We start from the raw sequence: 16574 nt of genomic DNA, 5'->3' as shown, positions 1-16574 counted from the left end.
CTGTAATACACCAATGCTCTGCATACAATTTAATTATCATAATCTGTAGCAACAACCTTTAAGATTTTTCTATTTGAAAGCTAACGTCAAAAAATCAGTTTTCTTGGTCACCAGAACAGAACAAAGCAGACTTTCCAAAACTCAGCATATAATGAAATTATTCAAAATTAATTGTCACACAATTACGTGCAGGGTACTTTTGCAGTACAGACAACTCTGAAAAGCAGAGCACTTCTAAAGGTGAAGAAGAGCAGTCACGCTAGCGCTGTCAAGCATCTCAACTGTGTATGGCCGTAGGGCGAGTTTCAAAAGCACACTTTTGAAAAAAAGTGTCACTCAGGAGCCAAGGTCCTATTGCAGGCTGGCAGTAATTAACAGCTGGCCTAACTGCTTACTTGCCATTAAAATCTTTGCCTTTGCTTTGAATTCTGAATAGGGTCAATAAGTTGTTTTGGTCTGTCAGACCAGGTTCTGCTCTTATCCGTAATATTAATGAACTGCAACCTTGTAAATGTCATGGGAGAGTGCTGCTGTCCAGGCTCCTGCCCCTCTGCCAACTCTCAGGTCAGTCCTAGGGAACAACCCACTGTTAGTTTTCCAAAGGGACTGATTCCTTGTCAACAGTTCTGCAGTTTCAAAAGAAAATTGTATTTGTACTAGTCTAATGGATTTGTTAAATTGTCTCAATTTCATGGATTTGTAATAGCAAATGTGCTCTAATACGTTTTTAATTAGTTGATGAAAATTAAGTGATTAATTTGAGATTGTCTTTTGCAAAGCAGATGAAATTAGGACAGGAATAATCAAACTTTAATTATTGAAGAAGACTTTACTGATAATCTGTCTGCTTATATTATACTGCAGATGTGTGATAGGGACAATAAAACTTCCCTTTCTGTAATTTCAAAACAGGTAAAATGTACCTAAATCACTTGCCATATAGTCCTTAAGCACAAGCTGCAGGTGAGCTTTCCAAAGCGAGTCCCATGTTTTTCCTGCGAGCTGTGTTTTTCAGGATTGAAGGAAGCCTCCTTATCAACATTGAATTAACACTCAGGTGCAAAATGCTTGTTCCATATATTTTTTCTGTGGTACTGCTTTAAAGAGTAGATACCTTTTAATTGCCTTACTTGTGTTCAGAAACACAGTAGTTCAAGATTTATTTAATATACATCTGACATTAGAGCACTATAAAACTGAGTAGTTTACAGAGAGTAGTAGTCTCTTTTATGGTACAAGGTTGATGGTAAACCCCCTTTTATTGCAAATACTGATGATAGATTTTAGGTTTGGGGTTACCACCATGTTGATTCCCTTTGCTTTCACCTCGACCTTCCCGCTATTGGTAGTTGGCTGTCAGTGCAGCTCTATGTTGTTGGTTTTCAAAAACCATCTGAGGAAAGATAGTGTGTTTTGCTTGATTTGTACATGAGGAATCATAGTACACATACGTTGGCAAGGCATTCAAGAAGTTAGAGTGTAAATGTCAAATACAAAGATTTTCTTTTAAGCAAAAAATCACCTGCTGTCCAGTAGGACAGCCCCATAAAAAGCATTCAAGTATGAGCAATCTGGCTAAACCATTGACAGAATTTAAAGTGTTTTCTGAATTGAAAACCTATGTACTGGGTAACCAGAGAGCTGAGACATCCCCAGGTGGACTTGGAAGCATCCAACCCAAATATGAAAAGGAGAGTTAGCTTCCAAAATAAATTATTAGGAGTAGACATTTGTAGTAGGCAAAGCCAAATATGTTTTCCCTTTTCTGCTTTTATATCAACAGATGATGGAAGTTACTTAGTTTATACTGAAAATGTTGGAATGTCATAGTCGAGCAGAGTTGTCACACCTGTGTTATGCTTTCCCAGTTGTCTAGACATTCCAGCCTCTGTTCATTCCTGCAGATCTGAATCCATCACCTGTGCTTAATACTTATGTCTGTTGAAAAAAGTAAATACTCCTCCAAATGGTGTGTCATGTACATGCTCTTCTAACTTCAAACAGGCCTTTAATTCTCTTGAGTTATGTGAAGTATATTGGTGTCAAGATAGAAAGATTACTTTCAGGGAACCAGGTGTTCATTCTCTGATTTTATTTTTTTTATAGACCCACCCATATATGTCCTGCTATTTTCAGCTACATCAGAGTGAGGAAGTGTTTATTTGTGACTATGATATTGCAAGCTTTTCAAACATATCTGTGAAGGATGCAAACCAATTTGCTGTAATGATTGTCCTTTTATATGTCTGCCTTTTTGCAATATGGCTTGCAACAGCTAACTCAATTTTCTTCTCTTGAAAATGAATCTTATTCCATGTTTGAAAAGATGAATTTATTCTTTGTACTTGAGACACTGATACCACAGTTCACTCCTCTTTGCTATACCTCAGTAATCTGTCATCTTTCCAAAGCTTCAAAACTCTCAAGAGAGTACAATGCACATTAGATGTGCGAAGAGTGCTGTCTCAGTAAGATTGACCTGATCGGGAAAATTCCCTTCTTCTTTTCTTCTCTTCCCCTTTCACCCGAAATGACTCCTTCAGGAAACATCCAATCCTTCTGTAGCTCAGTGGATCAAAGTGCTGTATTGTTGGATCTTAATCACATATGAATGGCTCCAGAAGGGATCAGAGCTCTCTTTGTTCATTAGAGGCTTCTAGGCCAAAACCAGTGCCAGCAGCCATAAAGGAAATATGTAAACCTCTATTTGGTCATTCAGTGAACCATGTCACTCTAGGCTTGACCTCCACTTCTTTGCACAAACTTCCTTCTGCGGGAAGGTGGCCTAGATCATGGTCCTAAAATATATTAATACTAGCAATTGTACAGAAAGGGATTTTATTTTTCCTTCTGTTTGATGTCCCTCTACTAATTTTTCTCCTCGCAGTTTCCTGCTTCTGAATATCCTCATCATTAAGTACAAGCTAGGATTCAGAATGTTCCAGATGTATCTGTATCAGATAGAGGCATGGTCTGTATCACTGTGCTATCACAGTGACTTGCAATCTGTAGTGGTTTTGTACAAAAATAATAAATAAATAAAATATCCCACAAACCGCTTCTAGCTGGAAGAGGTGTTGCTGCCCTCTGCTCTCCCCTCTGATTTGGAAGAGTGCCTGTTGTGAGGTTAGTATTGTGCAGCCAAGCCCAGTGCACTATGGAGAGGTCTGAGCGGTAGCTGTTTCTACCAGTGTAAAGAAATAAAGCATGTTTTACATGGGCAATGAGTAATTTAGTTAAATAGTACTATTCCCTCACAAAGAATACTTATAAGAAAGAATCTAAAAGCTTTTTGATTTGTGCCGGTTATGTCTCCTATTTCACTCTCTCCTTCTCCTCACTTTTCCATGCAGTCAATCATTCACTTGCATACATGGTTCAGTTTCCCAGGTGTGTGATTACAAACGAACTGGAGTCTAACCTGCAGTGGTAAAAATGTAGTATGCACAAGTATGTGCCAATATCAAAGTATAAGACCATAGATGTTTTTTTCTTCCTGTAAAATGGGTTTCTATTGCACTGGACATGTATGTATCTCCACAGATTGGGATTAGTAATAGGTAGATGAACTGTTCATGAAAAAAAATTACTTGACCAAGTGTTTTTTCTTCTTTATAGCCCATTAAGATATTGGGAGTGCTTAATGAGGTGGAATATTATTGGATATGACATTAACAAGATATTGTATTTCCCTTCTTGCTTCAGTTGGGCATTTTTGTGCAGCCATTTTAATGATAATGTCACTTTACCTTTTTACGTGGTACAAATTGAGATGTTCTTTTTGCCTGTAGACTAATGTGGAGTTGATAACTAAAGTGCAATCCTGCATTTTTCTTATACTGTTGTATCAAGTGTGAGTAAATTACATAATTGATAATAAATTTACTGTCATGTCTGAATGTTAGTAGTGAAAGAAAGACAGAGGATGAGAAGTTGCGTCTCGTCCAGAGTATTTGTGCACCAGACCATGTATCAGATCACCAGCGAATGGATTTTTTTATAGGATCTAGTTGTACTTGTTTGTACTGCATTTGTCTTTAATCTACCCCCCGTTGATTGCACTTATACCTTATTTTTACTGATACATCCTGTTAATACATTTTAACTCTTACTAAGGGAACAAAAGAACCATTTTTTGCTTCCTGTGACAAATGTCACTGTTTCACCTTGATTTTTCTCATCATTGTCCACTTTTCCGGGTGCTTCAAGTACCCTCAAGTCTGTTTGCAGATTTGTGCTTTCTAGCTGGCAAACATCAAGCTGATATACTACCAGCTGGGATGAAATTTTCTTCTTTTAATAAGGTGTTATTTCTGCTGTGGTGGATTACACCTCTTTAGAAGCAGGATGTTTTATTGCCTGTAAGTCATCTGAAGCCATTTTATGTGGTTGATGTCTTCACACCTCTCCCTACCTCCCCTCTCCAATTCCTGCTGCACTGCCTGTGGTCTGACTGACATGATGATGACACTGTCCTTTCTATTAATCTGTCTACAGCTGGGCTTATAAAACAGCATGGCTGGTGGCACTCTTCACTGGATATTGAGTAAACTGCTGTGCAATGTGCAAATACTTCTGTATTCAAAGTCTGAGAATTTGATTCTTCTCCAAACAGTTTTGCAGTAGGCAGCATAGTATCTTTTCCAGCTTTTCTGGAGCAACGTATAAAACACTTTATTTGTTGTATCGATTTCTAAAAAAACTATTGTTAGTGCTTCATCTTGCAATGAGGTCATTTCTTTTTTGAGAGGACAGTTGGAAATGTCCCATTAGTAGGATTTCAAATTTTGGCTGTTACCAAGTAGACTTTTTTTTGGTTTAAGTCAGTAAAGCATCTGTGAATTATTAGCAACTCACAATTAGTACACTGATTCATTATAAACTAATAGAAGCATTTTCCAGTTATGGAAGTAACCGTAAAACATTACTTTGCAAATTCTAGTCTGTTCAGTAACCCTAGCATGGTCTATCTGTCTGTATTTATAGGGTCATGCTAAACATTCAAGTCCAAAATATTATTGAAGAAGCTTAATTATTAGAGGAATTATTTTTAGCTTTGGTGCGTTTTTTAAATATAATCAACTCCATGACCTCCTTGCAATGACTTCTTCTTTTTCTTTGAAATCTGGACCATTGTACAGTTGAATACTGAGTCCCTGTGCTGGAGACTGAGGAATATTTAGTAGCCCGTTACTAGTTATCCCCTTCTTATGCCACCTGCTGCCTAAAAGGCATAACAAAATAATAATACTAAATCTAACTGAAAGTCTCAGGTGTAAAACCACAATGTAAAATGTAATGTAAAACCACAAAATTTTCTATAATCTTTCAGATTATAGAAAAATAGCAACTCAGATTTATTTTTGGTGCTTATGGCTGAAAGATGTTCTATTTGTTGTTATATTGTCTTTGTACTACTTTGGAGCTGCGGTGGAATAACATTAGATCCTATAACATACATCTTGGCATACAAATGGCAGAATAGTTTAATTGTATGAAACCTTTCAATTACTGCCCTACAAATGACTATTTATTCTTGATGAGTTTCTTATTCAAGTAACCCTTAACCCCATAAAATACTAAACTCATACTGAAACCTGCGCTTTATAATGCCAGGTTTTTTTCCCATTTTCAGTTTATGCAGTTAACTTGTATCAAGTTTAAAAATAATGCTTTAAAAGAATCAATTTCATGGTGAATGCATCTAGTCAAACAAGTCATTTAAACAACATCTTACTCGTGTGTAGCAGACCGTTTTACAAGTAACTGAGAGTTTTACAAGCCTGTGTTTCAGACAGGATAATTGGTTGTTTCTTATACGTGAGTTTGGGACTTAAACTCATTAACTTCAATATACAGAACCTTTCCTGGCCTGTATGTATGGAATACTTAGTTAAGGTCTTTTTAGCTGTGGTCAAATTTAATAGTTCATTATAAAGAAATGGTAAAGTGGTGCAAATTTCATGTATATTTTCAAAAAGCTAGTGATATACACTATAACCTTTTAGCTTGTCACTGGTGGTCAGGAAACTTTTCATATGGTGATTTCTAATGTAAAGAAAACTCAATTAACAATTGCAAATGTGCAGAATTAAGATTTATCTTGAGCACCAAAATCTCCAAATATGAAGAGGTGATTATACCTTCATCAGACCATAATTCTGAATAGACTCACTCTGTGAGGAAAGAGTGCTTAGAAAAATCTGTTGAATTAAGATATTTTAGTCAAATGATATTAATCTTCTCATCTTCTTAAAAAAAATTATTAATGTCAGCTATATATTTGCTATATACAATTTCCTTTCCAGGGAAAAGCTTACCCCAGGTGGAATGATAGGACCTGTTGGTAAGACTACAAGTCATATTCAGAGGCAGATGGAAGGAGCTACCTGTCAGCTTGCAGAAGCTGGTCTCCTTTTCTGCTGGAGTCATGTGACAAATACTTGCTTTTGTTTTTCATTGATACAATGATGAGAATTTGGGCATCACCATCCTGCCTTCAGGTGCTTTTCTTCAGAAAGAATCTGACTTTTCAGTGACGCTGTAAAGGCACTCCACAGTTATGGGTGTACAAAGGCAAGCCTTAATTTACTTAATCAAAGTTACAATAGCTTTGTTACAAATCTTATTTTAAGCATCTTCAATGCTTAATCAGTAGCCCTCCTTCAAAGAGGCCATGAATTTTATAGATGCTGTTTGTGTGCCCTAGAATTTGGGCATTCTTTGGAAAGGAGTGTGGATTCTTTGAGTATGGGGTTTTTTTTATGTAAAGGTTGATATCCTGCCTGAGATATCAGTCGATCTTTCTTCTTTTATGTACATGCAACTCTTTATCTACTTCCTATTATTTCGTCTTGTTCCTTGCAGTGTGGATCAGAATAATGTAAGGCAAGTGGTATCTTGATGCAGTAGGTGAAGAATATTCATTACTCTTTTGCTTGTCCCTTTGCTTGACCCAAAGCACAGATTTGCCTCCTCTAACCACAGGGCAAGGAGGAAATCCTCAGAAACAGCTCCCACAGAAGTCCCTGGCAATGGAGGAATTGGAGGGTCACAGAGCTCACGGCGATCTGGCAGCCAGGAACTGCAGCTCACAGTGGCAGGGTCTCTGGGAGCATTTTTTGCTTCAGAAATATTGTAGGTTAACTTTTTCCAAAATTTATTTATTTCACAGTTTCCGCTTTCAAACCAGAAATGGTTAATTGGAGTTAGTTCTGGGCTTCCGTTGCCTCTGTGTGGACTTCAGATAACTCACAATACACCCATCAGCAAAGGACCTGCAGGGAGGTTGAAACCATCCTACATTTGCACACTCTGCTCTGTACCTGTTATGGGACAAATGGAGTAGGTGGGACTGCTGGTCTTCTGTGCTTGAGAGCACACATCTCATAGCACCGCAGCTACTGCTGAATAAATGGGTTTTCTTTTGTGTTCATACTGGCTGTTAGCTTGGAACAGTTTCAGCCCTGTAAATGTGGGAACCAAACACAAAGCCCTTAGAAATCCTGTTCTTTGCTGTTAATACAAGAATACATGTCCATACAGTGTTTTGGTGCTTTGCAGACGTGGGCATGGTATACAGATGTTATTTATTCAAGTGCTAGATTTATATACATGTTCAGGCAAACGCAGATGAATCATCACATATGTACCTCTCCAGAAAATACTTTTAAACTGTTATCTGAACAGAAAACGGGCCATTTGCAGAGGGATGTCATAGTAAGGATTGATCTTTGGACTTATTATTAAGTATTTGGACTTATTATTATCTTTGGACTTATTATTTTAAAGTTTATTTTGACATTCAATATCACAGGTAAACTTGGGTTTTGGGGGGATGAAAACTCAGCACTTGTATACCTGTGTCTCAGATTTTGTTACTAGTTGAAAGCACAATCTGTAGTTAAAGCTGCCATATTTCACTGCTGAAATCGGCGTACTCTGTTGTTAGTATTATATCCTGAAGTAAACTGTGAATATCTGCAGTCTATTGTTAAAAAAGAAGCTATGAAAACTCTGTAGGGCTCTGAATGGTATGAGTTTCTACTAGTGATTTGTATTCCTCAACCAAAGGTGTAACGAAAAAGACAAACCTGAGTGAGAGAATGTAGACAGGAGATGTATGGTGGTATAGTAAATTATAACAAAATTATCTTTGGATATGCTCCATTTTATTTTTTTTTTTAACAGATATGGGCAACAATATTAGTTTAAACAAATTATCCTAAGTTTAAATTGATCTTAAATTCAAACAGTTATTTCAGGTATAGCTTAAGAATATATTTGGATGTGCCAGGAATACACTTATATAGAAAATTATCCTTATATGCATTAAATTGGTATTTTTGTGTCTATGTAGTATATGGGGGAAGAAAATGTGATTTTTAGATGTCCTCCAAATATCTTACTTTAACCAGGGCTAATTTTCAGCATTCCTCTTTAGGATTTTATATTATAACACTTTAAGTGTGTAGCTGTCAGACAGTATCTGTTGCAACTCAAAGTACTTCAGAAAACACAGTGGGTAAGAGAGGAAGCAATAGGAGCAGAAACTTAAAGAGTTAGTTGTAGTCTTGTATTTAACCTGATGTCCGGTTTCCATTTATGATTGATTCTTTGTAATAAATTAAAGAACTAAAGCTGTAGATATTAAAAGAAAATATTTTACTGTGCTTTCATTGCATGCATTTTTGTACGATGCCTCCTTCTCTGTTCTCGTTTCACTTGTCACTCAGGAAGGCATGCTGTTTGGCTTACTCTGGAGTTGGATATTGTGAGCCCTTGTCTTGTTTGCCAGCCCAGCACTGGTTGTATGAAACTACATCTGGAAGTCTGGTCTTCTCTATAGAGCTGCTGCTGCTGTTCTCATGCCTTCCAGTTGTAGGAAAAGCACATGCTGGTATAAACAGAATATGCTGGGTGAATGAGACACGGAAGGCAAACTATAGGTGTATGTTTCTGGCAGCTACCTGATTCTAGCTCTTTCTTTTGAACAAATGAACAGAATGTAACCAAAGAAATCTAATACGCCATAGTATGTTGTTGTGTTGTAAAGACTTGCATGAAAAGAGCTGAGAGATGCTCAAAACTCCTCAAAGGCTATCTTTTCTTCCACCCACATACATGCAAATCTCAGTAGCACCTTTGCACCCTCACCAGTTTTCTGTCTCACTCTCATCCACCTTATTCGTCCCAGAGCCATCATAATGTTACCATACGTATCTGTATAAAAAAAAACCCTGATCCATTTTAAAAATCTTCCACTCTCTCCATCCTGATAGATGATGCAATATTTTATATTTCACAGTAAGCACCATTCTGTATTCATCTTCCAGCTCTCTAGCTCACTCCTCTTTTTCTTGTCTCACACTTGCATTTGGCAATACTGTGTGCTCTCTGTTTGGAACTGCGTCTCTATGCTGATTTGCCAGGCATCCTATTTCTTCATTCAGAACTGTTAGGTATCTTCTTTAAAATACATTTCTTTCAGCAATCAATTGCAATCTGAAAAGTGTAGTGTCTTGTGGCCACTGGAGATAACAAGAATGGAAAAGTGCATCTGTTTCACCAAGTACTGTGTGTATGGTTTTGTGGAATATGTGTGTAAGTGACTATATTCCTTTTTGTAAAGACTTACGTGCCAAAACTATTGGCCAGGTCTATTACAAAGGTAAGTACAAAGCACAGTTGGAAGTGTTTCGGGTGATTTTTGTAAAAAGAAAAATTAAAAATAATAATAATTTTAAAAAATATTGGAAAGCTGTACAAGCTAGAAATACTAATTTGTAAAGCATTCACCACTACCTGTGAGAAGTTGTACTAAAAGCCTTCTGATGGTTTTGAAATCCTGTCTAGAGGAATTGCTTACACTGCCATCATGCAGAAATGCTGAAGAAAACAGTCTTGGGTTTCCTTTTGGTTTTACTTCAGCAGGTCATATTTTAAAAAACAAAGCAGCTCAGTTTCGTAATTCTTGATTATCATAATATGTACTTAATTGATTCATTGCAAATTTTTAACATTGCACATACAGACTTTGGATTCAGTGGCACATAAAAGTCAGCTGGCAGTGAAATAGTTAGCTTCAAAGAACTAGAATTTAAGAGCATTTGTATGGCTGATAGTCTTGTTTACCTTCAGCTGGTGTTCCTGGGAGTAGCCCTGTAGCATAGGTTGCTCCAGACCACAGCACATCACCATCCCTTCCCATCAGCTGAGGCCCTTTCATTCCCTTCCCTGTTGCATAAGAGGTGTTCCATATGGAGTCAATAAATATGAGGTATAGGTGTTTTAGGAGGAGTGCTTATGAGACATAGGTGCATTACACGGATCCCTCTAGACACGGATGAGATCACTGTTATGAAGAAGCATACCAGCAGGCACACGTGAAGTATCTTTCCAGGAGGATATGAAGTGTCTCTGTAGGAAGAATAAATGTTATGAAACTTCTGCTGACAGTTTTGCACGTCAGAGCAGCTGTTCTGATCAGAGAAGAGGTCCTTTTTAGCCAAGTGGGGTGTCAGATAAAGGGGTTTCTAGCAGATTTTTAGTGAAAAGCATGAAAGTGTTAACTCCTGTACAGCAGTGGATTGAGCTAGTTGATTTAAGATGAAGTGGCTACCGATCCATTCCATCCACTCTTATAAATCACTATATTCAGAACAGGACCAGCAGAAAAGCACGTGTAGCGGCTCAAGAGGCTGTGCAGTTTGCAGTCCAGCACACTAATATAAACTAGAGTGGATTTCAGTTTACTTTTTAGCATCAGCGGTGATTTAAGCAATGGGTTCCACTCTATGGTTAGTAGGTCAACATTTGTGGTTTCTATTTCATTTGCCAGAATTTCCTTTCTTTTGTTTTCTGTTTTCCTTTTTTAGACACGACTTCTTTTACCTCTAATACCATCCTTTTCCTTATTGCAACTGTTGGAAGCTTTTTTTGTTTCTTTTAAAGTCTTAGGTAGCAGTATAAATATACTCTGAGCCTCTAATTATGGTATTTTTTTTTCTATGACACCTGCAAGCCTTTTACCTTTTTAGCTGCACAGTTAACTTTCTTTAAGTTACTCATTTCATGTAGTTTCCCTTTTTAAAACTTAATGCTATGTGGTGGGCTTTTGGCTTTTTCTCTTCTCCAAAGATACTGAATTTGCGCATGCTTTGGTCACTGTTATAGGCAGCTCGGCTGTTCTTCGTGGACTCGGCAATCAAAATTGTCTCTCTCTCCTGCATTTTCTCCAAAAGGCAGATTTCTGTGTTGTCTGAAGAGGTGATCTCAGCATCACAGCTCAATGAAACTTTCACAATATGAATACAGGGAATCTGAGTCTCCTGTTATTACTGCATTTCTTGTCCGTGCAGATTTGGGATAGATGGGTAGATGAATGAACCATTTCTTATGGTTAATAGACAGATTAGGTAATTTTAGTTTAATTCATGCCTCCACCAGTCACTCTGTTGCAGTAGTACTTGCTTAATCCTGTAAAAGTCTTTGAAAAACTTAGACTAGTGGGGATGCTGACATGACTGTGCAGCCTTTGATTAGATATAATATACATGTGATGTGTTGTTACAAATTTGTTTTTCCCAGTGAAATTGTTCAGTAAAACAGCAATAGATGAAAAAATATTTTATCCATTAAATTCTCCAAATACAGCCTGGTAGTGTAAGTAACTACCCGAATTTTGTATTTGTTTACAACAGATTAATCAAAGTAGGTTGGAAGCCTTTTTGTGTTGGTGAAATTTGGTATTAAAAGTTTTGAATTTGAATGAAAAATATTATTTTCAAACAGCTTTTTTTCATGTTGAGTAATTAATAGAAATGACTCTGTATTTATATAGTCCAGTATCTAAGTTTTCCTATACATCTTATGTTCATGTGTGTTGAGAACTGGCTAGATGAGGTTCAGTAATAGAACATACAAAAGCTTTCAGCAGGGCCTGGTTACTCAGCTTGCGTATATCAATTTAGTAACATCAGTTCCACACTGCTATGCTAATTTACCCCAGCTGAGGTTCTGGGCACCAATCCTTTTATTGTGTCTTGACTTTTCTAGCATGTAGGTTAAGCAACATTTGATAACCATATGCTTAGTGTATTGTGCCAGTAGAATAGGACTTAGAAGGTGGAGTGTGGGAAGAGTGGGAATAATCGCAAATGTGTATTGTTAGATTTTATTGACTTCAGAATGCAGCATAAATACAATGTCGGCTTCTCTATAAAACAAGGCCCCCATGTGGAGTCAAAACATACAGTGAGATCCTGTAAAATAGTGGTAAAGAAGTCTTAAAATTATGTGGATTTAATTGATTGTGTTTTCTTCTAAGAGCATATCCTAAAAATACAGCAATCCCAAAGTAAACACTTCAAAATGCAGTCAGTATGTAAATGCACCTCTAATGTGTCAGACATCTGAAGCATGTTGGAGTCTTTATATTTTGCTTCAGCATCCACGAACAGCAGAAAGCTTTTCACCTTTTATGCAAGAGGGGAAGACAAAAGAGCTTCTCTTACGAACTCACCCCTTTTGTGCTAGTGCGATTGAAGGGAGCTGTAAAATAGTTACTGCTGATTATCTGATTATGCAAGAAATACCTAGGTGAGTGAGTATTCAGAGAATTTCAGCTTCCTTTGGATATTTGGAAATCTAGTGGGGAACGAGTGTGAATGATGGTCATTGGGGCAGAAAGCAACTAGAGAAACAAAAGCGGATGGAGAACTGAGAGCATTCCAGTGGAAAACTCAACTGTATAAACAGTGTTGGGCATCTGATTGTGTCGGTCTATTTTGGTGTAGTTGTTTCATCTCTTGCATGTAAAAAAGGGTTCTAGTCTAAAAAAACTTACTCATTTTTAGAACTGAATGACATCTGCTCAGTTAAAGGGGGGAGAAGTTCTAGTAAATCAGAAAATATTTCTGTCTGCAAACTTCTTTCTGGAAGTTTCAAAGTCATAGAGCCAGCTTGCAAAGCTCCGGGCTTTAGCAAACTCCATTGTGGTGGGAAGTTTAAATGAGGAAATAGAGTAACATACCGACGAGTGTCCCTTGGGTTGTAGAGAATCACTTCAGTGCTACTTCTGGCTTAATTATTTGTTATTTGTAAGCTAATTAATGTTACTTTTCTACATTTGGATTAGAGACGTCACCTAACAAATCTTTTTCTCTGTAGGTATGAACTAAGTAGCTGTTACTTACGGGAATGTAAGCAGTTGTGCTTTCATGCCATTATCAAAACTTCCCGTTTCAAAAGCCGCTGCTTAATGATCACTTTAATTTCAGCATTCATCTAGGGCCTATTATCTGCCTATTAGTGCAGGTACTCTGAACTGTTCCTTAGGCGCGGAAAATGATGACAGCACATTGCTAATTCTGTTACATTTTGATTACACACCTAGAAATTGGAAAAAATAAATTTTAAGCCACGTTGGGTATCCAAAGAAATAATTTATCTGAAAAATTTGTTTCACTAAATCAGTTGATGCTGGTTTACTGCTGAAATAGAAAATCTATCTTGGCATCTGCATTCACTGAAATATAGCTTAAAGTCATTGTGCTTTTCTTGGCTAGAGGCTACCTTGGTAAGCAATATCGTATTAGCCCACAAACGCAAAAGACTCGGTGCTAGTCTGCTTACTGCTGTCATTCGCATATGTATGTATTTCTAGATATTTAATGCTTTTAAACCCAGGTACTCTCCTTACAATGTAATGACCTTTTCTTAGTTGTGTCTTCATATGGCGTAGCCTTCATTCAAGAAGCTATGTAAATAAGAGCGTGGTGAGACTTCAGTGAGCTCAAGGGACTGATGGCAATAGTCTTCCAGTAGAGGGGGTGTGGTGGACATTCTCTGGGTTGTGGGTCCGAAACATCTCAAATTACTCAGCCATATTTGTCGGCTTAACACCAGCCAGCTGCTCTATCAGCTAGCTGCACTGACACCTTGCTTTGTTATGCTTCTGTGCAGCTTTTACTTCCTCCCCTTATTTAACACTCAAGGAGGCTGTTGCTGAAATGGGCGAGAGCTTTCTTACCCAATTTTTCCGGTACTATGATTGGTACCATTAATTCAATATATTAATGGGGGTAAATTCAATTTGGTGTCGCTTCAGCTGCTGAAGGCATTGCAATATATCCCTCACAGAGATCAGTATTCAGGTTCTGATCACATAAGCATGTTACCGTATCTGATTCTAATGTGGCACTGAGATAGCAATGCTAAAAAGTAGATACGCTGATATTAAAATACTGCTTGTTGAAGTCCCATTTATTTGAACTTTTATGTTTTCTGAAATTTGTTTGAGGGGAAGGGAATGTCAAGTATTGTGCTTCGTTTTCTAATGTTTGTAGGTTGTTACTGATACAGTTCAGCTTTGTTGGAAGTAGATTTTAAAAGGTTTCACCTTTATTTTAGCTGGGCAAGGAGAGGTTCCCATCTCAAAACGACCATTTTTTTTTTCTATTTGTTACTAAACACTCTGCTCGAAATTCCTTTCTGAAAAATAAGAAACCCTTCCTGCCACATTGTCGCAGTTGAATTCTGATTTATGCAAGTTCATACAACTACAGTTGGTTTTTTTCTATTATCGTACATTACCAGATAAACAAAACTGTTGTATAGACACTATAAGAGCTGTGTAGAGATGTTGCAGCTTGTTTGGGCTTTGGAAGCCTTTTTCTTTTTTTTTTTCCTTTCTTTCTTTCTTTCTTTCTTTCTTTCTTTCTTTCTTTCTTTCTTTCTTTCTTTCTTCTTTCTTTCTTCTTTCTTTCTTTCTTTCTTTCTTTCTTTCTTTTCTTATTCACCCTGCACATGGAGCCTTACACAGTGTAGCTCCAGTTGCCTGTCTAGAGCCTCTACTGTGAGGGCTTACAATCACCTTAAAAATTGCAGTTCTGTATTATGTCATATTCTTATGCCTCCTTGCTGCATGGTTGCTGCGGATGTAAAAATGGAATTAGTTTAATTAAAAGGTTTCCTTCTTTATAGGCATTTTTAGGTATTGTTAGTAAGCTGTTGAAGTCTGCTGGAACGTGCTAGATTTTGAACTAAGATAATTGTAGAAAAGTGTAATGTCTCACGTATAATACTTATTACTATCCTAATCACATTAGCGTGCTAGTCTATGTTTAATATTTAATTAATATTTTTAATTTTAATTAATTTTAATTAATAAATATTAATAATTTAAAAATTGCTGTGTTTAATTTTAGAAAAATTAACTGATTTTGGAAGAATTTTTATTTTTCTAGTGTTTTCAAGGTCATTAAGGATCCCTCTGTGATAGCTCAATTTTGACTTGAATGTTTAGGATTTGTACATTTTTAACTGTTCATTTGTGTAGTTAGAGTAGTCTGGTGACAAATTCTGCATGTTAAGTGTTTGCCAGTAAGAGTATGATGAAACATACAGCTTTAACATTAAAATACAAACACAACCTAAAATTTCTTAGTTACTTTTGCTGTTTTGGCTGTGTTTTTGAACACTTGTTTCATGTGCTTTGCTCTTTGCCTTAAGTCCTCTTCCCCAGACCTCCCATGCTGTTAAGTGTATGGGTAGAATGGTAGCTTCCAAGCAGGTCACTCACCCCTAAAGAAAACACTTTCAGGTCACATTATATAACCTGTGTTATAAGAACAGCTGTGCGTAAGATTCTAAAAATGAGTACCCTGATACTTTTACATGGGATTTTTTGCTGGTTTGGTTTGATTTGGCTTTTTAGATGAGAGACAGAGTTATCATTATAATATTAATACCTTGGTCTTTTTTTTTTTCTTAGATAAAAAAATATTTTGAACTTGAGCCACTTGCACGTGGGAAGCGCTGGATTCTTAAACCCTGCTCCTTGGATGATATGGAAGCAGTAAAAGACAGCTTCTCCCTTCTAATAAATTTGCTAGAAGAGAGAGACCTCGAACCTTCAAGAATGTGAAACGCAAGAGAGAAGAGTGGTTCTCCAGGCATCCCTGAACCTGCACATTCTGCTCACAGCTTAATTATGACATGCTATCAAGACTGTGCTGTGATATGTTGTTCATACACAGTTAGTGCAGAATGTCCTTTTGTTAAAATAAATATTCTGTGAACCAGGTACACAACTATTTCCAGTAAAGTTGTCTACACTACTGAAATAGGGAATTCCTCTTTGTTTACCACTATTTCTGCACACTGCATGTTGCTTTCTTGCGTTGCGGTCATCCTTGATAGGAAATTTTACACGCACAAAAATAACATGGTCTGTAAAGGAGGAATTCTATCTGCTACCTTGGTTTTTAAAAATAACTGATGTCTTAAGGGTTTGTGAGACTAATTTGTATTAGCTTGTTTATTGACCCCACAGTATGGAAAGCACAGCCACTGAGTACCTTAGTAGGATACCAAAAAGGCAAGCAGTTTCATGTTAATGCAAAGGCTAGTCCTGAAGTTTTATTAAGCAAAACCACAGTTGACAAGTTAGTTGATTCCTCTTCTAAAGTGACAGCATAACCTTGTCAAAGGCAGAAATGTTATTTTGCTGGAAGTTTCCTGAAAGGTAAATTAGCAAGCAGATGTGTGCAGATAACAGTATTTGGGAAAAA

The 16574-nt window shown here is 37.0% G+C and overlaps 1 protein-coding gene across 1 annotated transcript in view; it reads left to right on the top strand.

Moving 5' to 3' along the window:
- ARL15 (ARF like GTPase 15) overlaps positions 1-16084 on the top strand; it is a 146927-nt gene extending 130843 nt beyond the window's left edge. The window contains exon 5 of the mRNA XM_074166565.1: positions 15776-16084. Within this exon, the coding sequence (XP_074022666.1) occupies positions 15776-15928 (153 nt within the window). The 3' untranslated portion in view covers positions 15929-16084. The remainder of the gene's footprint in view (positions 1-15775) is intronic.
- Positions 16085-16574: the final 490 nt, after the last annotated feature.

This window comes from Numenius arquata, chromosome Z, assembly GCF_964106895.1.
Source record: "Numenius arquata chromosome Z, bNumArq3.hap1.1, whole genome shotgun sequence".
NCBI classification, from domain to species: Eukaryota; Metazoa; Chordata; class Aves; order Charadriiformes; family Scolopacidae; genus Numenius; species Numenius arquata.
Note: the sequence above shows the minus strand (reverse complement) of the source record. Positions and strands in the feature narration are given on the sequence as shown.